General features: G+C 40.2%; 2 protein-coding genes across 5 annotated transcripts; both read left to right on the forward strand.

The window, feature by feature from the left end:
• The first annotated feature begins 654 nt into the window (after window positions 1-654).
• LOC145439069 (uncharacterized) lies at window positions 655-5,647 on the forward strand. Of its 2 annotated transcripts, none has more exons than XM_080316533.1 (11): window positions 655-805; window positions 867-901; window positions 963-1,082; window positions 1,693-1,794; window positions 1,873-1,997; window positions 3,741-4,078; window positions 4,145-4,292; window positions 4,805-4,896; window positions 4,957-5,098; window positions 5,231-5,384; window positions 5,500-5,647. In XM_080316533.1, exons 1-11 carry the CDS (start codon window positions 780-782, stop codon window positions 5,583-5,585), a joined length of 1,368 nt encoding a protein of 455 aa, XP_080172659.1. In that variant the 5' UTR covers window positions 655-779; the 3' UTR covers window positions 5,586-5,647. The 2 variants fall into 2 exon arrangements, with proteins under 2 accessions (XP_080172659.1, XP_080172660.1); XM_080316534.1 differs by having other exon boundaries at window positions 657-805; window positions 1,873-1,989; window positions 3,736-4,078.
• Window positions 5,648-8,789: 3,142 nt separating this feature from the next.
• LOC145439070 (uncharacterized) lies at window positions 8,790-20,116 on the forward strand. 3 transcript variants are annotated; one of them, XM_080316536.1, is made up of 10 exons: window positions 8,790-8,971; window positions 9,316-9,358; window positions 9,808-9,958; window positions 14,006-14,054; window positions 14,147-14,281; window positions 15,613-15,682; window positions 16,427-16,463; window positions 16,528-16,609; window positions 17,783-18,041; window positions 19,245-20,116. In XM_080316536.1, the coding sequence occupies exons 1-10, from the start codon at window positions 8,952-8,954 to the stop codon at window positions 19,947-19,949; spliced, it is 1,551 nt and encodes a 516-aa protein (XP_080172662.1). In that variant the 5' UTR covers window positions 8,790-8,951; the 3' UTR covers window positions 19,950-20,116. The 3 variants fall into 3 exon arrangements, with proteins under 3 accessions (XP_080172662.1, XP_080172661.1, XP_080172663.1); XM_080316535.1 differs by having other exon boundaries at window positions 8,791-8,971; window positions 15,586-15,682; XM_080316537.1 differs by lacking the exon at window positions 9,808-9,958 and having other exon boundaries at window positions 8,840-8,971; window positions 15,586-15,682.
• The last annotated feature ends 214 nt before the right edge of the window (window positions 20,117-20,330 follow it).

The raw sequence follows: 20,330 nt of genomic DNA on the forward strand, positions 1-20,330 counted from the left end.
ATGGTCACGACTATACTGGACAGTTATCTAATAGTGGCAAGCCTGAAACTAACGGGGTCTTTGTAAATTCTGGTTCCAGCTGTGGCAATTACGATTTTAGACAACCATTTTTTGTCTTAATTAGATGGAATTATAATAGATGTCAAACACAGTCTTTACAATAAAGTTATAGATGACATTGAATATTAAAATTATAATTCAAATTTTCTCAAAGCTCCTTGATACATTATCCAGTTTAGAATTGAAATTGGTAGACTGCCAGTGTTTGCAAAGCGTGATCACACCAACTTTAGTTACAGATCGGAATATATTCCATGTTATTGAGACTCATGTCCAATGGAAAAAGGGACACACTATCCATAGATCCAAACGTAGAAGTATCGCCTAATCAATGGCGCTATTCGCTAAACACTGCATTGATGTGATTTGAATGTATCTTGAAAGTTGAGCAAGCAAATGTACCAGCTGAACAGTAGTAACAACATTACGGAGAAGTGATCATTAGAATCGCGTAGGAGATTTTTATAAGTCGGATCCCGAATGACGGGTAGCCGTTCCGTGAGATTATATAGCGAGCATGTTTCAATACAGGCACCAGTGCATTCGGTAGCTTGCTGCAAGAATCTTTGAGAATGAGCTTCATGGTGATTTGTGCGGTTTGAGATTTCGCATGCCTATCCCGTTGTCTTTTGTGGTGAACCGTTCGTAGGACGGTTTTAGAATTCACATTCAATTGATTGCAGGTTTATTTCAGTTTATTTTCGAAGCCGACAGTAGCAATGTCAATCTGGTATCTTCACGGCTGGTACACGAGTGCTTGAATGCTGTGTTGATTCGTAAACCTTATCACTACTTCGCCTTTACAGGTTGTTCCTGTTCCTTTTTTACGCTGCTGTGAATGGTAGACTTGTGTCTTGGTGATGAATAGTGCGAATATTTAACGACATGTACTTTATATTAAGAGGCGCGGCAGGCATTTGTTGCCCTAACGGACGATGAAGATATCGCAATTCCCAGCAAGCTCTATAACAGGACGATCGGTGGATCTGGAGACTCACAATTTACTATCGAAAAGGCGACAAGTAGGTGTAGTTATGAGGCCAGGAGGGATATACAGTTATACGATACATGCTCGTAAGTCTCGGTGCAGGTGTTGTGTTTTTTAAATCTCTTCTGGAAGGGCTCGACAAACTAACGATCGTTGAATGATAGCTTAGCATGAATTATCTCAATTTACGAAGTAAATGCGTTGGTTTAGTACAATACGGTGTTTGTGTTTGTAAATTGCATTACAGTCGCATATGGTATGAGTTATAGCGGTTAGTTATGCACATTGTCACATTGGTCACCATTTTGGATTTCACGGATAGTATTGCAATGAAGAATAATGTTATGTGCATTGACTGGACTTGAATCTGGCCTATATGTTCAGTTCATACTTAAGATTAGTTGAACAAGAAATCCGTTACCGAGTAATTGATACTGCTGTGCAATATCCGTGAACCACAGGGATTTATTTTAGCCTATTCACACGACTCGTGAAGTGATTATCAATCTGATCGTGTTGATTATATTGCTTTTGATAGGGCCATAACAAGTCGCAGATGAGAGAATATTGCTTCCATTGCATATAATTTACACCGTGGTACTAAATTCAGACAGAGTTAACATATTATCGTTTTTTTAATGGAGCTGCCGATGAATTATCCGAAGTACTTGACCATTGGTTCGACGTATTTGACGTGGACTTTCCGCATGATGCGCAGATGGTCGAAGGTTCTGCTACCGCGGAAAGTAAGTATAGGCCGATACAATACGTGCACGTAGTATCCGTTTTATGATATTTTGACTTCAGTTTCTTTTATTGTATAGAAAATGGAAACTTGTGGGATGATATTACACTATCCGACAGCCCTATTGACGAGGAATTAGACGTCTATGATAGGGACATTATTCAGCACGATGGCGCGTCTGGTAGCGGCGACAAAGGTACGTGTCTGTGCTGCAATTGTTACATGCAAGTCTGAAATTATCAGTCATAAACGATATCGAGTCAAAACGCAACGCCGTTATTGATCAAAGATTGCAGTTGTATAAATCGTTTGATATTAGAGGTCGACCAATGTCGATTTTTGCAGGGCTATGCCGATACTTAGTATTGACACTCTCGCAAGGCCGATAACCGATATCATATTAATATGGAAGTAGCAGAGAAACATTTCGCCCAAATATTATGGTAAGATGGAACTTGTACGTACATGCGACAGAAAGCTGAACAACAAACGAGAAAACCGAAATTGAAAATAAATCGTTGAACCGATAGCATATAGATATAGATAATATTAAGATCTTGGTTGTTTTCACACCCTATTATAGCGTCCACTTGAAATTATAAAGAATTCTTCGCTTCATTGTGCACATTCATTGAAATTTTGGATAACGCAAAAAGCAAAACATGATAGAGAATTGTAGATCCGTCCAGCAGATGTGGATTGTAATGCACGAAGCATAGTTTCTCTGCATGCTACCCCAGTTGAACTCGTCCTGCAATGGTGAATTTGTCAAGGGTAAATCTTTGCGTCGTCGATTTCTTGAGATTGAGAACACGGAGCATTGAAATTCCAATATTTTTGAATTTTTTATACATGGAATATCGGCTGCGATAGGTCAATATCGATAATCGGGAAAGTACCAAATATCGGCTTCTATAATAATCGGCCAGGTGGATAATCGGTCGACCTCTATTTCAGTGGTTCTTAACCTGGGGGTAATTACCCCCAAAGGGGTAATTTATCAATTTTTTGAGGTAATATGAATGTGGGCTAACATATATTTTTGCGAGCTTATATATATATTTCGTTTCACTCAACACACCATGCCTGCTGTGATATCATAGTAACCATTAGTAAATAGAATATGAATAACAGGGCAGAATGTAGTTTAGGATAGTGCAAGGTAAGTTCAATTCATATTGAGGTAGCGCGGATCATATATTGTTGAGCATGCTGGTAAATTGAAAGACAAGGGGCATCTAAGTTGGTTTTACACCTATAATGCATTAACAATATTGTAGAAATATATTTGTTAGTATTGAAAAGTGTATTGGTCTAGTCTAGTCAGTAAAATTAAGTCTGAAACCATTACAATGCCTACGAAAAACCGAGGGGAAGATTTGAGAACCTTTTGGCTTCAAAATAAATAACCAATCTTTGTCATAATGGTATTGAATTTTCGGATTATATTTCCTTCAACTTATTGCCGTGAAGTAGGATTTTCTGCAATGGTATCCATCAAAATAAAGTAGCCTACGTTTGCGATAGACAATTACACGCGATGCTGTCAATTATCCATCCCTTTGTCTAGATTTGACCACTGAATGACACAAAAACAGCATTAGCCTTCTCATTGACTTGATATTTTTAACAGCCATTTTAGTGTGCGTTATGACGTCATCTTTGTGCTGTTTTACAATTAATTGAGTGCAAGCCGTAATTGTCATTTTTTGAAAAGGGGTAATTGCCGCCCGTCATTTTCTTCTTGGGGGTAACGGTATGAAAAAGGTTAAGAACCACTGCTCTATTTGATACTCGGTCGGGTAGCTTGGTGAATTTATTACCGAAGTCTTTACAAACGACATATGTGTTATAATCCAGGGTCCATCCCGGGGAAAAAAGAACGGACCCCGGAATTTTATCAGTAGTTGGATACAATAGATATCTGGAATTTCGCATTCAGGGAACACGTACGGAATTGCTGACGGCATTCTGCTTCAGTCTGAATATCACAACGATAAGACGTCAATCGAACAGGATCAAATTGCTGCAATACTTCCGAGTTATGACATTGACGGGAAAACAGACTTAGTTGCGTTTCCAGAACGTGATGAAGTGGCATCTGGAGCATCGGAATTTGAAACTGACATCATTTTCCGAGAACATCTATATAATTCTACGGACCCAGTAGAAGTCGATATCAGGACCCGAGATCGATCTTATTCCGTCACTGCGATGACAAATAATTCTGGACTCGGTTCTGACGATGAGGGAACTACTTCATTCGAGGAAATTTCTTACGAAGGGTATATATACGATGAGATGATGGTGCATCCAGTGACCTGGTAAAGCACTTATGCGATTGCTTTCAGAGTGGACGAGATTGAGAAAGTATTGTCGAGCGCCCATATCTGCATTGTCGACGCTTGTCCGTCATCGTGCCGAACAAATAACTCGGTGAATACCGGAATGAACTTGAAAAGAGGACGATTTGTGCATGTCACAGCATTGTCGATATCGGTTGGTTGACTTGATTATAGTACAACTTACAGTACGGCAGTGCCTAATAGTACCACTTTTCACAGTAACTCGACATCATTCAATGATTGGGATTGAATTAAGATTTTAAATTCTTTTCGCTTGATTTCGGTCGTGTTCGGGAATTTGCCTAAGTGTATAAGTTTACATGTAGATCTAGATGGGCTACGGGTTGTAATAGCAATGGTGACAGAAAGCATGGAACTAGTGACGCAGCGCCGAGCCTATACCAAATAACCTCTACATATAAATTGTACACAAAGATACATGGCATAGCAAACGACCTCATTGTCTTATTGATCTTTTTTTTTAATCAACCGAACGGTTTGTAAACCTGATGTAGTGACTTGTTTTGGTGAAATTTTGTTATATACTCTTCTGGTATTAAGCTATGCGGTATGACTATACGAACTGCCTATGGCGAGGCCCTCCCCAGAATCTTTTCTTTCTTCATCTGCGCTCTTTTGTAGAATGTCAGCATCGTTTTGTTGCAGGACTTGGCTGGCACGTTGTCAGGCTTTGAGAGCCTACGCTTGTCCTGCGGTGATTCGAATCGCCAGTCGTCTGTACAAATCATGGAACACGGGTAATTTGACCGTATTAATCAAACCGACAATGCCACGCACTATATATGTAACATTTTCAGCTGCAAGGTAAATCTGGACGTCTTCACGGATACGGGAGTGGGTTCGTCTCCTTGCATTTCGTTTCGAGTGCCGACAATTATGTCCTGCTCGTCTGTGCTTCTTCATGCCCGATTAGTTTCATGTTCCATCGATGATGTTGAGGTTTGTAGGAAACTGCGTCTGATAAATATAGATTGTATGAAGGTTTTCTTGACTACCCTGAGCGCTCTACTATCCATCATTAGCATGCGGAATTGTGTTATGTTACGTTACTAAACGGTCTTCCTCATTCAGATGTGCGTCAATGATCCAGCAATCCTAAGGTGCACCAATTCCGAAGCCAAGCGATCAAGACGCCATGCGACTTGGCCTGCAGAGCACGTTGCGGGTCCGTTTCGCATTTATGGAACGAATGAAGGGGATGTGAGCAATTCGAAACTCAGTGCAGGTATTTTTGTGACGAACTGTTCGACAGCTGCCGAAGAATACGACGAACGACTACATTTCCATGTCCGAGCCGACAGTCTCTTTGTTTGCAATAATCTCTGCATTTTTATTCACAGCATCCTCTGCATGTATGTCAGGGGAAACTACCGTTCGGGTGATTTTGCTGATCATTCTATTACATCGGATATCGGCTTCATTTTGAAAGACTCAAAGCACAATACAAATACATGCCTTGAATGAACACGCTACTGTTCAACTATGCAATACACCTTCTGTTGTGTCGACAGATTTAACAGGAACTTGGGTTAAAAAGAAGTATGCAAGAGTGTGGGAGGGATACGAGTATAGTAATTACACATGCACGTATAGTACGAGCCCAGCGTTGATAGATAGTTAGCATTACAATTTACATATGATACACAGTGCAGGCTTTATCTTTCAACACCTAATCGGCTAATTCCTGCATGAATCAAGTTGGTAGCTCATTGTTCCCCATAGATACCTGCGTCACTACAACGCTTATATTACATCATGAGCTACTGCCTAGCTACGTTTTACTGCGCAGTTTTGGGAGGACTCGCGGGTGTCTCCAGAAAAACTTGAACTGACTCGTCACTTTGCGAAAATGACTTGACTTTACGCGTCATCTCGATCTGGATTGATTCGTGAGTCTTGAATAAATTTTAGGGTCTATTTCAAATCGAGTAATCGTTGTCAACTACGTCAGTGCTCCTTTACACATGGGGTGTCGAACTCAACTTGCGTCGCGGGCCAGATTCAATCCTTCTCATCGCTCGCAGGCCGGTCCAATCAAAAGATTTCAAATTGTTGCCTCGGAAACCGTGCCCTTGTTTTCATATGAATACTTTCTTATCAAGCCTGTGTCCTACGTGATAGTAGGTTATATTATATTGCGGATGATAGGGGTTCGATTCTGGTAACACCTTTATTTGCAAACAATCGATTTAGCAAAAGTACGTTGATTGACCGGTTCCATTCAGTTAAAACAGTGATTGTAACCAGCGTGTACACTGTACTGTACAATGTACAATGTACATGTACTGTAGTGTACACGCTGCTCTAACGACGATATAAGCTGGCATATTTCTATGCTCCCTTTGTTTTAGTCGTAATCTGGCGTTATAGCCCTAGGTTGGGTATCATGCGCTGTGAGTAATACAAGAGATTTGTAACTCTAATATACGCGTACGTGGAATTTGGTTCATCAGTATTAATTCGCGATTCGGGTTGATGTGGAGGCCGGGGACCTTTTAAGTCAAAACTGATACAGAGGGGCGACAATATATTTGAATCATAACTTCGTAACTATTTCATTCTCATTGTAGCTTGCGTATAACGGTTTCGCATTGTCCTTTTCGCTTCTAAGAAGAACATATACCGCTGTCGGTTGGTTATGATGCGGCTTATAAAGGAGGATTATTTATGGAAGTATTGGAGGAATATTTAATGGAAGTATTTCTTACTAATAATTTAAACATGTGATAAAAATGTGCTGGACAATATAAATATTTTCCAATATACTCAGAATTGCTTCGCGGGCCGGATGAAATCGTCTGGCGGGCCGGAGGCGGCCCGCGAGCCGTATGTCTGTCACCCCTGCTGTACAGTACACATAACATGTACATTATACATTGTACGTACATGCTCTCGACACCCTGATATGATCTGGGTGAGCAACCAGCCACTGAATGATCGCGCATAGCTTGATTTTTCTTGGTGTCCGTCGCGAAGTCGCAAATCAATTGCCCGCAAACGATTATTATAGGAGTGGTCGGGAACCTTTTTCGAACGAAAAGCCATATAGCCTTGACTCTATATTTTCAAATGTAACTCCTAAAAACAAATGCCAATGAACTGTGACGTCACAATTGAAATTTCGTGACGTTTTGGTAGCATTAATATACGGAATTCGTAGTGTACGCCATATTATTTCTGCTCATCTACGTAGATAGAGTCAGACATAGTCACTACAGCAGTACATAGTCCAGTGTTGGGATCAAGTCAGCCCCTTCGAGTCACGAGTCATTTCGAGTCATTGCACATTTTGACTCGAGTCAAGGTGATTCGAGTCAAGTCAAGTGACTCGATTTTTGGAGGTGACTCGAGTCAGGTCGAGTCAAGTCAAGTCACGAGTCAAGTCACATTCCAAGTCAAGTTACCTTTTCGAAGTATGAGGCATGCCTACGCCATTGCATTTTGCTAGATGTCTGAAATACAGATTAACTGGTCATTGATTTTGAACCGATGAACGAATATGAAGTTAAATATACACGTAAGACGGCGCTGTATCGCTTACATATACGTAGAAATGCTAAACTACGCAGGTATCATATTGCATAGCCTCAGCTTATAGTTACCAGCCAAAATATAGAATAGAGAAACGAATTGATAAGATGCAATACATTAACCATTTACAAATGAATATGATACAATTCGAGTTGGCGCCAATGGTCGAGGACTATATAAACTATCTTCGAATTTAATTTCAATAAAGCGAGAGGTTTGGTTCAGGTACAGAGAACAGTAATAGACATTATTCCATTAAAATACTTTACTATACTAGTTTACGACAGCGTAAGCTGTAAGCTTCGATCACTTCGCAGGCGGTCAATTTATTTGTGAGAGAACAATGGAGGCTCAGTAAAACGCACGATCATTGAATGATTGGTCGCTCTCACGGGTTACACCAGCGTTTCGCGAACAATCCGATTGCAAGATACAGTGATCGACATCGATTGCTTGATGACTTGAAATTGACTCGTGAATTTTGCTTCGAGTCACGAGTCAATCAACATTTCTAATACGCCGAGTCAAGTCAAGTCAAGTCATTTTAAAAAAGTGACTCGAGTCAAGTCAAGTCATACGAAAAAGGTGAATCGAGTCATCCCACACTGGTACATACATTGAAACATTCAATTATTATATTGGTATTTTCTATTAATGTTTATAAATGACTAGATTTTGAACATTTTACTCCCAAAATCAAGCAATTTCCAAATATATAGTTCAAAAATAAGGCGCGAAAGGAGAGGTAATGCACAGGTGAGGCACAGTCGGGCCAAGGCTCGCCTGTAGTGTAGTGTAGGTAGATTAATGCTGCGTTGCATACAACTGCCGTCTGCGCGTTCGCTATATCATGCAATCCCGCATACTAATTGAAGTATTGGGTCGCGAGATGCCACTAAACTCACATTTGAGTCGCGGCCTAAAAAGTTTTAAGAACCCCGGATCTAATGTGTTGAATACATTTTCGTTGCGACCGAAGATATTAATATACCGAGATTTCACAATCATGCTCGGTCAATCATGCAGACTACAGCTGGCGTTCAAAACATTGAGCTTACATCTCTGTGACGTAACATACAATCTACAATGCGTAGCCTAGATGGTTGTTCGCTGGCGACAGTTTGTCAACAACAATCGACATCAACAGTCAACAGTAGGCCTACGTTGATCAAGTGTGACAGATAATTCTGATCTGGTTTTCAGTTTGATCGTCGAGGTTGCGAGTCCTTTAGAAGCAAATACGTGCTGGAATTCGTAGAACATGAATTGGGTCACTAATAGGTGAGAGATGCGAGCTGATAACAAACGAATACCGGTAGCGAGCGTTTCAGAATAGTCATGATGGAGGCCACTATTTTTCTACGTAATCGGGCTCCGCGTTGCACATTTATATATTGCAATAATTTTTGGAATAGGGGTTCTTGTCGCGCTATCTAAATTGAACTATCTACTATAAATCCCATTATTTTGTACACAGTGTTTATCTAACATGTCGTTGCAACCGTGGCGTGTAAAGAAATATGAAAAAGCTTCATGTATCCCAGTGGATTGGGCCAACCCACAACCCACACGTTCCGTTTCATGCGTTTTGTGAGAGAGAATTTTATAGATACTCTATTTTTCAGGAAGAGTACATCCCGTTCACGAATTTCTCGAAAGAGCTCCAAGGTAGACTGCCACACGTTTCATCTCATGCTCTTTTGCCAATAATATGTTACCTGCAACTGTTATCCCAATAGCCTAATTGTACCGCTCCATCGTGAACATTTAATTACTTATCCATTGCCATTTCGATACTCAATAGTGCAAAGAAAATTATGTGAAGTTTGATGGATTATTATATTAATTGTTCAAAATGAAACAATGTGGCACTTATCACCTCATCGGTCTGCTGCGTCACAGCAATAACAATTTTTAGACGGCAACGTCACGTTTGATGGAACTATCATCGGATAATTCTAGCCTTCCGCGGCGTTGTTACGTCGTTGAGTGTGAGCGCCACTGGAGTGAGCAAATCTAAATCCAGATTCAGTCCGACTACTCGAAAATTTGATAAAATCCGTATTACACCGGCTCCAAATGATTTTAAATACTTGATGTCATTACCGAAATTTTAGGTGTTTTTCGAATGTGTACGTAATGGATCTCACAAGACTGCCACGAACGTAGTGCGTAGACCTCGCTACGTGAGTGATAATCGTAGTAGAGATCTGGTTCATCTCGACTGTGTCGTTAACACGAAGCGATCTTCGAGAGATGTTTATAGCGGTTGGTGCTTTAAAGTATTCGTAATAATTGACTCCCTCGACATCATTGATATTACTGACCCTGATGTGGATGGAAGAAAAGCGAAAATCGGGTACCTTTATTTTGTGCTAGGAAACTTATGAAAATTATGGAAACTTATGAAACTTATGAAAACTTATGAAACTTATGAAAACTTATGAAACTTATGAAAACTTATGAAAACTTATGAAACTTATGAAACTTATGAAAACTTATGAAACTTATGAAAACTTATGAAGCTTATGAAAACTTATGAAACTTATGAAGCTTATGAAAACTTATGAAACTTATGAAACTTATGAAAACTTATGAAAACTTATGAAATTTATAGAAACTTATGAATCTTATGGGAAATTATGAAACTTATAAAACATGAGGTAAATTAATTCAGATTCGAAGTTTATTGTGAGACCATTGCCTCGGTATTCGATACCAAATTGGGATTTTTAAATCATGATTGCAATAATGGCAATCAAGATTTACATAGACCAGTGGTTGCCAAATCTTCAACCTCGCGGCACCCTCTGTAAATGGAAAATAGTCAGCGGCACCCTAGCATTATCGACCTTTTTTGGCTAGCAGCACACTGTAAACTACCGGAAGATTTGACAGCACCGATAGACACGCGGAGGTGATCTCTGACGAAGCTATTTTACCTATTCGGTGACCGCGAGTAGGCTTTGCCTTCTTGTACTATACTTAAAACCATGCGGTAACTAAGTGCCAGCACGCCTAATAAGAGAATGCTGGGGAGTGTTCTGATTGCAATATGAATTTATGAACTTGAACATCGACGACGCTTCATTTCTTGGTGGTAATTAGGAAGGCAATGAGGTTTTGAAAACCGCATTGTCTCACAGGCGCCAGTATGTCTGCGATCGATCAACGCATCGTACAAAACTGGATTAACCCTTCTCGGCACGCGATATGTCTGGTAAACCGAGTTCGCGTGGATATTGGTTGTCGGCATGACAGAAATAATATTTTTACAAATAAACTTCACATCGACACCGACGGATTATAATTTAGATCAGTGGTTCCCAAACTTTTTCGGTGTCAGGGCCAAATTTAGAATTTCAGAGCACGGTCGGGGCCGCACGAATACCAGGGCAATTAAACGGACCCAAAATGTCATCAAAATATGATGATTGGTCGATGTGCGGTGATTCTATCTACAATTCTACATATAATTTTTAAAATCATAATCATTGGGAACGATAAGTAACAACATATTCATACGTCACATATGAGTGTATCACGACTTCGCGAGTATCTTCAATAATATCGCGAACCGAAAAGGTTGTCTTAAAGCATAGTTTAAGTTTATCTAAATACTCGAGTGGCATTGACGTCGACTATTATTTCCAAAGATACCAATTCAGCGTCAATCAGCAAACGCGACTGTGTCGCAATCTTCATATGCTAAATTGCTAACGCGTGACCCAATTTGATTGCCGCGCGGGGAAAGTTCAAGATTGCGCAATGTGCACAATATCTCAGATGCGCTGGTAGACGTCTCATTGTTTTGATGTACTCTCTGTGCTGGTGACGTCATATTTTGTGTTACGATTGTTGATATACGCTGTTCTTTCGAATTCTCTACTAGTTGCTGACGATTACCCCTGACGAGTGTCAGCCGAAAATATTCGGGTTCATTTTAATATGAATATACTATTCAATTGTATATTGAAGTTCTGTACCTCAAAGAAGCTACTCTCTGTTCTTCACAACAGATTAAATAGAAATGCTAACTCTCCGGACGAAGCTTTAATTCTTCCACAATTACGAACAATGTTTATGTAAATTGCATTGTTAATTTAGGAGAATACCAGATACCCTGATTCCGACATAATTGTCTACTTAGAGCGAAATGCTGGTAATCTCTAATTTAATTCTGATATTTTTCAATACTTTACAATTTTGAATCTAATCTACTTCTGGTTTTCCAGAAAATAGTACTGAACTGTATAGTCCGGAACGAACCGAGATTGTTGTACAGACATTTGCCATTCTCGTGCTTATAACAAAGAGCTCTGACTTAATTGTTATGAACTGAACTTATCTCAATTTCCACAACTGGTCGTGAAATTTATCCGAGTTATCCAACTTCACACTGACAACGCCCACGGTTTTCACTTGGCATTCGAAATAAATTTAAGCAAAGTAAAGGTGAATGAGTCCAGTGTAATTCACGGTAATAAATTTTTTCTTTCCAGTCAGGTTTATAATATAGGATGGTTTCAACTAAATTTGATTGATTTTTTGGCTGGTATTCATTATGTCATTGCGATTGTTGCTTTGCAATGTTTTTTTTAATTCTCTACTAGCTACTGACGATTACCCCTGACGTGTTTCAGCCGAAAATAATCGGGTTCATTTCAATAGGAAGATATTCTTAAATTGTATATTGAACGGCTCTTCATCCAAGAGCTCTTTATCTTCATAAGTTTCCATAAGTTTCATAAGTTTTCATAAGTTACATAAGTTTTCGTAAGTCTCATAAGTTTCCATAAGTCTCATAAGTTTTCATAAGTGTCATACGTTTCATAAGTTTTCATAAGTTTCATAAGTTTTCATAAGTTTCATAAGTTTTATAAGTTTTCATAAGTTTCATAAGTTTCATAAGTTTTCATAAGTTTTCATAAGTTTCATAAGTTTCATAAGTTTCATAAGATATTCTTAAATTGTATATTAAACGGCTCTTCATCCAAGAGCTCTTTATCTTCATAAGTTTCCATAAGTTTCATAAGTTTTCATAAGTTACATAAGTTTTCGTAAGTCTCATAAGTTTCCATAAGTCTCATAAGTTTTCATAAGTGTCATAAGTTTCATAAGTTTTCATAAGTTTCATAAGTTTCATAAGTTTTCATAAGTTTCATTAGTTTTCATAAGTTTTCATAAGTTTTCATAAGTTTCATAAGTTTCATTAGTTTTCATAAGTTTCATAAGTTTCATAAGTTTTCATAAGTTTTCATAAGTTTCATAAGTTTCATAAGTTTCATAAGTTTTCATAAGTTTCATAAGTTTCATAAGTTTTCATAAGTTTTCATAAGTTTCATAAGTTTCCATAATTTTCATAAGTTTCCTAGCACAAAATAAAGGCACCCCGAAAATCTGCAGTTCATCATAGTAACCTGCTACCGTCGTTAGAGTGACTGCCCCGTACTGCCTGTATGGGAAGTTTCATCATTCATTTCACATCGAACGTTGTTGAACATTGGTAAACATCCAATTCTACGCAGGCACGTAGGGTATGTAGTGCGCTATAAGTTGAGGCGATTATGATCTTGATTCTAATTTTGCTCTCGTTTTTTGATATTTTGTTGCGAAATGTCTATGTCAATACTCGAGTTTACCGCAGAGTTCAAAAAGTACGAAGTTAATGGTGCAACGAATATTTATCTATTTGGCGGTCACAGTGAATGGTCAACGTTGGGACTCAAGTAGAGGTAGAGGCAACAACATGAATTTATACTCAATTACAAAGCGAAGTGGCGATTTCCAATGCATGGCAAGACTACTTAAGTAAGTAGAACTATATATTGAAGGTATGAAAGTACTACGTAGATGTGGACGAGGGATCGCATGCGTTTAGCAGGTAATAGGAGGCGGCTACTGTCGAAATCGTAAAATTCATCTTCGCGAATAACGCCAAAATGACAAGTGACACTCAAATAGACGAAAATTTTGAAGAAAAATTTAGTTTCCGTGATACCGGGGCTATTCCACCCAGTTGCCATTGCAATTTCACTCAGAACAGTCATGCAAACATATCCCAGAGGTACTTTCAATTTAACAAGACACGGAGTGTGAAAAATATCAAGTAGAAGTGTAAATACTGGCATAAATTACTAGCACAAGCAGGCAAAACCAATTCGAGTAGCCTACTCCCAGAAAGAAGTACTTCGTACCTGACCAACTCTGTATTTGTCATCAACATAAATATTCTTTAGTGAACATTCGATGTCAGAAAAGAGAGACCTTCTACACAAGCAATCGTCACATTATCGCATTGATTCCTATTATCAGGTTCAGAGATCAACACTGGAACGTCTGGACTGATGCCGTGTAGAGCAAGGTGAACGGGCGTCACGTTTAATGATAGTTTCCTTTCTTACACAATTGATTATGTTTGATGCTAACGTATGTATATCCTGTCTGTCGCCGTAGGAATAAGAGTGACGGCAATCCCAGGAACTACGGGGAAGCTCTTCATCTGCCGAACGCTTCTGCAGTGATAGAACATCCTACGTTGGACATCGCTGGTACTACGGACGAGGCCTCCAAGGGATTGTTTCCAGAAATGTAACGCGTTTGCGCTGTAAAATTTCACTTGGTACAGAATGTTCGCCACATTCAGGAGACCAGTTGCCTTCATTCTTAGATTATTCTAATAATTTAGGTCGATGTAATGTCAGTAACGAGGTACTTTTGCTTTTGAAAATGATAATCAATCTCCACTTGTACCGCATCCATTCCAGCAATCCTCCTTTGTTTGCATGCCTTTCTACATTTTGGAAACCAACATTTTATGCGTGAATTAGAATTGTTTTCCTGATGGATCCTAGGAGATTTTCCATGCATCTTGTAATTGAATCATGCAAGCTGCCCGGAAGCTACTTTTAATACTACCCTATACTCAGGGCCGTGACTTCCACACCCCAAACCCCCCAATTTGGGGGCGAGCTCGAATGGAACCCAAAATTATTTCGTAAATTAGCATAAATTATAGAGTATTTTTTGAAAATTTATGCAACTTTTAAAAGACAAATCGTGCAATGCGCGATTTCAAATTGCCAAATATCTTCATTATTGGGTGCTCTTCCCCCAAGAATTATTACCCAAGATTTATAGAAATGGGCATATCGGCGTTGGCCATTACCACGCCACGACGCACCACGACATATGAAGTTTTAGGCCATCTAACATGCGTCTCCAAAAAGTGTGCCAGAACGCTTGGCGGCGAGAAAACCTTGGCCGAAAAGGACTGCCGAATGTTCCTGTCTTGGCAATCTGAACCTCACACGACAAATACCATCCCTCAGGGAAAATTTGATTGCCAGTGAAGAAATACCAATCTGAAATCTTGTGCCCTTTTAGTTCGGGCGTTTGGGCGATTTTATATTTTTTGCTATAGCAGACGGGAGGTCACGAAATAACATCATGTTACGGAGTCATACCAACGGGTCCGCCCCCCCATAATTCCGGTTTATCGCCATACGTTTTGTTGTGGGCCTGACGAAGTGCTGTTACGACCCTGCCTATACTTATGTCGCTTGTCGCCCACTAGCGTTGCTAACTTCGGTAAGAGACAGATCGTTCGCCCTTCCAGAAGTCCGGTTTATCACCATATGGGGGGCCCAAGACCAACATTTTGGGGTGGGCCTGACGAAGTGCTGTTACGGCCCTGCCTATACTTATGTCTCTAGTCGCCCACTAGCATTGCGGTAAGAGACAGATCGGGCAACTGTCCACTTGTACTTGTGCCAAATAGAATGATGCTGCGCTATATATTTGTCTAGTTCTACTTGAATAGCATAAAAGACCAACTTAAGTCGTTGGACACCTCTGTATCACGGAATTAATCCACGGTTACAAATGTACTTCAGTTCGCGGTTGGACTTTGACATTCACAGGATTCGGCGGCGCCATTTCGACCGACAGCCTTCCCACCATTCAACGCCTATAGACCAATTCCCGGAGCAGGTTGGTGCACTTACTTCTAATTGTGGCTCACGCAACGTGCTCTGTACAGGAAAGCCTTACTGTACAGGCCTTATTGCGAGTATCAGTTTAATTTAAGGCATTTACGCAGGATCAGCGATGATCAGTATAGTGAAGTATATTTCTTTCCGATGTGCCCAAGTAAGATAGGCGGATACTTGTACTAGATGCTTCTATCAGATAATAGTGTAGGGGTTGGCGTTTCATGTTTATGATAAAAAATTTATTATTGTAACAATCGGGCGAAATACCCTTTTCATGGTAACTAAATATAATATCGAAAATTGCACCTATTCATGATGTCATTAGTCCCTTAGTCGCGAAAGTGTACTCTGCTATTTTGAAGGAAGTCATCGCCGATCAACTGCTTATAGCGTGCGACCCCTCGACCATCTCTATTTTTAAACTGCTTGTTTGAGTACTTTTTATAACTTCATTTTCTACTTCCAGTTCGAGTAACTTTGGAATTGTTATGGAGATCGGCCCCCAACCTCTAGTTCTACTTGAGAACCAACGGTAGCTACTTTGGTCACGACTGGAGAGGATCCGTCTTTTGCAAGAGCAATAGCTTTGTTATAATACGATTAGCTGAGTAGCGAAGATCAGAATTATGACCACTGCAAGCCAATATCAATGGCGTATTCATCGTAATAAGAATTCATCTGGATGCTTCTTGTCTCGTCACGTTCAATTACAATGTTCATTTTTCATTCGATATTTATTCAGATTCCCCGAAACGGCCTCTCGTCGGAGCGGCAGAGAGGTAAATGGAGCTCTTTCTAAATAACGTTCACTTCCATCGCAAATCATACTTGATTTTGTTACAGGTTCTGGCTTTGGCAATTTTAACGTGCATAGACTTCATGAACCATGGTCGTCGTCCCAGCAAAGCTCGCGCGACTCTCACTTGTAAGTCTAAGCTATATCTACGGAAGCGTTCACTGTTCAGTGTTCATGTTCACTGTTCAGTTACGGCCGGCGTTTGCATTTCCGAGTACACAACCAAATTAACTCCACTCAACTGACACTTTTGCATTACGAGATTTTGTTATCTGATCACTTCTACTACAGTTTTCGAAGCCAGATTACTGGTTGATTAATTGAATCTTCTCACCATGTGTTGCTGACCCATGTAAAAACTTCGAGGAGCTGTTGCTCACGTGTGTTTCATTGATAACTAGAATATATTTTCCCTATACAGATCATCCTTTCCGCAACGCAGGGCTACTCATAACTCTCATGATATAATTTACAGTAATTAAAAACGTAATACGACATAAACGGTAAAACGGTATTAGAAAAAGCAATAAGCACAATGTATTTACTGTTCTGTTAGGCGCAGCTATAGTGAGAAAATTGTCAATTTTTATGTCTTGCTAGTTCTTTAAATCGCTGTTCTAAAGTGGTGAGATCGAACCGAAGGCTGTGGTGCTGTTTTCACTGGTCATACAGATGCGAAGTCATTATTTTTAGAAAGTTCACGTGTGAAAACGCTGACTCGCAGCTGTAAATAGACCTAAACACAGTGAAAATTTATGCTGGTTTGTGAAGAGCATGAAAGTTATTTGCGAATCCTTCCTTTCATCAAAACTATACTCTGGCGGCTCAACACTAACAAGTTTCGCATTGGGACCACGACCCGCCGCCTGCTGAGTAGCGTGAAAGCGTACTGAAATTTTCTAGTTGTTGATAATATTTTACAACAGCGACAGTGGCGCTTATCGCCTTGTGCGAGGCCTGGTGCTCTACGGCGGTGCATTTCTTAAAGTTTAGTGTCTTTGCCTTGGATATCGACGACGACTTTTCTTACACGCGCACTCTCACTCTTCATTCTCTCTCGCGTTCTTACGTCCACTTATGGGTCTCTGCTGCCGACTTTGGGAGCTCGGCTCACTATTCTTCTGGGCTTTTCAAGACGCTTCGTCAAGAGCGGGGTCGGCTATAATGAGCTCAGAATTTTCTTGGTAAACTACACGCGACTGACTGATATTTTCTCATTTATAGCGACTGTTTGACTACAAATGACTAACTTACGGTTAGTCATCTCTAGTTTGACCGCAAACCCGTCAATTTCTACTTCAGAAGCCGCCAAGGGAGTCGTGATTTCACATCCTTTGACGAACCTCGCCAATTCCCTACACTAGCAGGAATGGACTTTCAACAGAAATTTGGTGTACCAACAACCGGAACGTTTCAAAGTTGCAATCAGTCAAACTTCTCGTTGGAAAACGAACTTTACAATAACACGCGTGAACACCCAGACTCGCCCCGTTCATTTGGAATACAGCACCATGTTTCACGCACCGTTCGCTTCGATAAATGTTCGCTAATACAGAGCGGGGTAAGATGAATTTCGACACTCCCACATTTTACTGTTTAGTCAGTCCCGAATCGCGAAAGCCTGGGGAACTTCCCGTGTGATGATGAATCCCGCCATGCTTCGAATACCATCCCGTTCTTCTTTGCTTACTAATATGTCATATTAACATCAATTTGAATTTGATAAAATTGGATTTCAAAACTTTAGGGCTAATTTAGATTTCTGTTTCCTTGCCACTTTTCGATAGACTTGAACCATTGCCAGATTTCGACTTTTATTTTGAACCAAAATTCGGAACATGAAGTCGACTTGAAAATAACATGTCCCTCATGTCCGCAATGCATACACAGTTACACACTTTGATCCCGATATCGCCACTTTCTGAGGATCTCTGTTTTCGGAGACTGAAATGTGCCAAGCACGATCAACCCGACTTTTATAAATTACAGTAAACTATACTATGTTACAATCTACCATTATGACTTAGTTGTTCGGCTAAATCGACATATCCAACTCCTAACAATAGGCCTAGAACTGTACATTGTACAAGTAACGGGTTGAATATTACAGTTTTCTCGGGTTTACAAATATTTCTTGATTTGACTGAAAAATATACTATGAACTGTCCTTGTATTCTTCAAGGTTATAGTTCAGGGATGCGCGATTATTTTTAACAAAGGTCCATGTACAGGAGACTGAAATTTTCGTAGATCCTGCAGTTTTACTGCCCTTCTTTAAATGGCTATATAATCATGCTGATGGCTAAAGAAATAGGTCAACTCTTCCGCCTGACAGCCAAATCCGCACTATCGACTCGTGGATACTACGTTTTTCCGACCTTTTTACGTCGATTACTGATATACTTGTGGTGTGATTACTATAAAAATAAAGATCAACTATCCCGACATAGTCTGCCATATCCGAATATTCTACACAATAATATTAAACCAGATAAGGTCCGGGGTCTGGGTCCAATACTTGAAAGGTCCGCAGTCGGTCCGCGGTACACCAATTGAGTATCCCTGTATAGTTAATGAAAGACTTCCGTCGTATTCTTGATAATGATATGTAGTTTGCACTTGCAATCTGTGTCTTCTTGCAAATTTGGGAACACAGACGAAATTTCCGTTCACCGAATCATTCAGTAGATGATCTGACGAGCAGCGGCAATGAAATGTAAGTATATACCACGCAACAGAAACCCGGGTCATTTTATTCGCACAGTTACCCGAGGAGGATCAACATCCACTCGGAACGTCATTCGCCGCTAAGTTGTCAGCGAGCGTTGAAAACCTCATTTATCCCGCTGGTTCGCAACGACCCACGTCCTCATATTTCCCGACGTGCGCACAAAACTCCGAAGAAGTGTTGCCGACAGAATTTCGCACAGAATCTTGGACGGAAAATACTTTGCGGGCTCGGGGTATCAACAACTTGAAGTGCATGCGTGACGAGGGTGCTGCCTTATCTTTTTTGAATGGAAATGACGCTTTACCGTGGTCAAATGACTGGGGCAAAGGGATACCTAAAGCCGCAATCGAGACTGGGTTTTATCAACAAGATTTGCGGACAGTCAAGCCCCGTTCACAAACTTGCACCGCGATGCCGCAAACATCGACATCCGTATATAATCTGCCTCTTTCACCACCCGGGTCGAAAACCATATCAATGGTGGCTGACTCTGCTGATATTCCTATTGGACAACATAAACAATCCGATATACCGTCACTCTCAACGCCTGCGACCAGAAATGCGACGACCCAGACCTTTCACAATCTACCTTCCATGGACCAGCAGACACAGACGGACTGTTCAGAATTATTAGTAGATGGTGGAAGGGACATGTCTGCGGACACGCCCGTTACATCGCAGGGCGTGTGTTCCAAGAAGCGACGTAGCGCCAGGTTCAAGAAAAACGCTACCCTGTAAAAATGTGCCAATGCGTTATTTACGTATGCGTTATTTACGAATACGTTCTTTACGATGCGTTCTGTACAATAGCGGTATTTATGAAAAGTTTGTGTGGTTCGAATATACTTATACATCGTTTTTTATTGTGTTTGCTGTGTAATAAACAATATTCGTTCTTAATTTAATTTTAAGTTTACTTATACCATCAACGGCAGTGTTTCATAACCGGGTTTTCCTGATCCAGTCACTGGGGTTCCGCTGCAGGTCAAGACACACACACTCATTTTATTCATATGATTCGCGATTGGATGCCCGTCTTGGTCATACTGGCTACGTCAATTAGGCGCGATCAGCAGCCGAATTGTAATTGTTGTGGTGGTGAGTCATGTGGAGTGTCCG

Source organism: Botryllus schlosseri, chromosome 5 (genome assembly GCF_051294905.1).
Source record: "Botryllus schlosseri isolate E-star chromosome 5, Bs_hap1, whole genome shotgun sequence".
Classification (NCBI taxonomy): domain Eukaryota; kingdom Metazoa; phylum Chordata; class Ascidiacea; order Stolidobranchia; family Styelidae; genus Botryllus; species Botryllus schlosseri.

Coding starts and splice junctions, on each gene's coding strand:
- LOC145439070 (XM_080316535.1), top strand. CDS start 8,952: ATGAATTGGGTCACTAATAG. Junction 16,464..16,527: donor CTCGTCGGAGCGGCAGAGAG/GTAAATGGAGCT, acceptor ATTTTGTTACAG/GTTCTGGCTTTGGCAATTTT. Junction 18,042..19,244: donor GTTCGCTAATACAGAGCGGG/GTAAGATGAATT, acceptor TTATTCGCACAG/TTACCCGAGGAGGATCAACA.
- LOC145439069 (XM_080316533.1), top strand. CDS start 780: ATGTCAATCTGGTATCTTCACGGCTG. Junction 4,079..4,144: donor GAGGAAATTTCTTACGAAGG/GTATATATACGA, acceptor GATTGCTTTCAG/AGTGGACGAGATTGAGAAAG. Junction 5,099..5,230: donor GTTCCATCGATGATGTTGAG/GTTTGTAGGAAA, acceptor TTCCTCATTCAG/ATGTGCGTCAATGATCCAGC.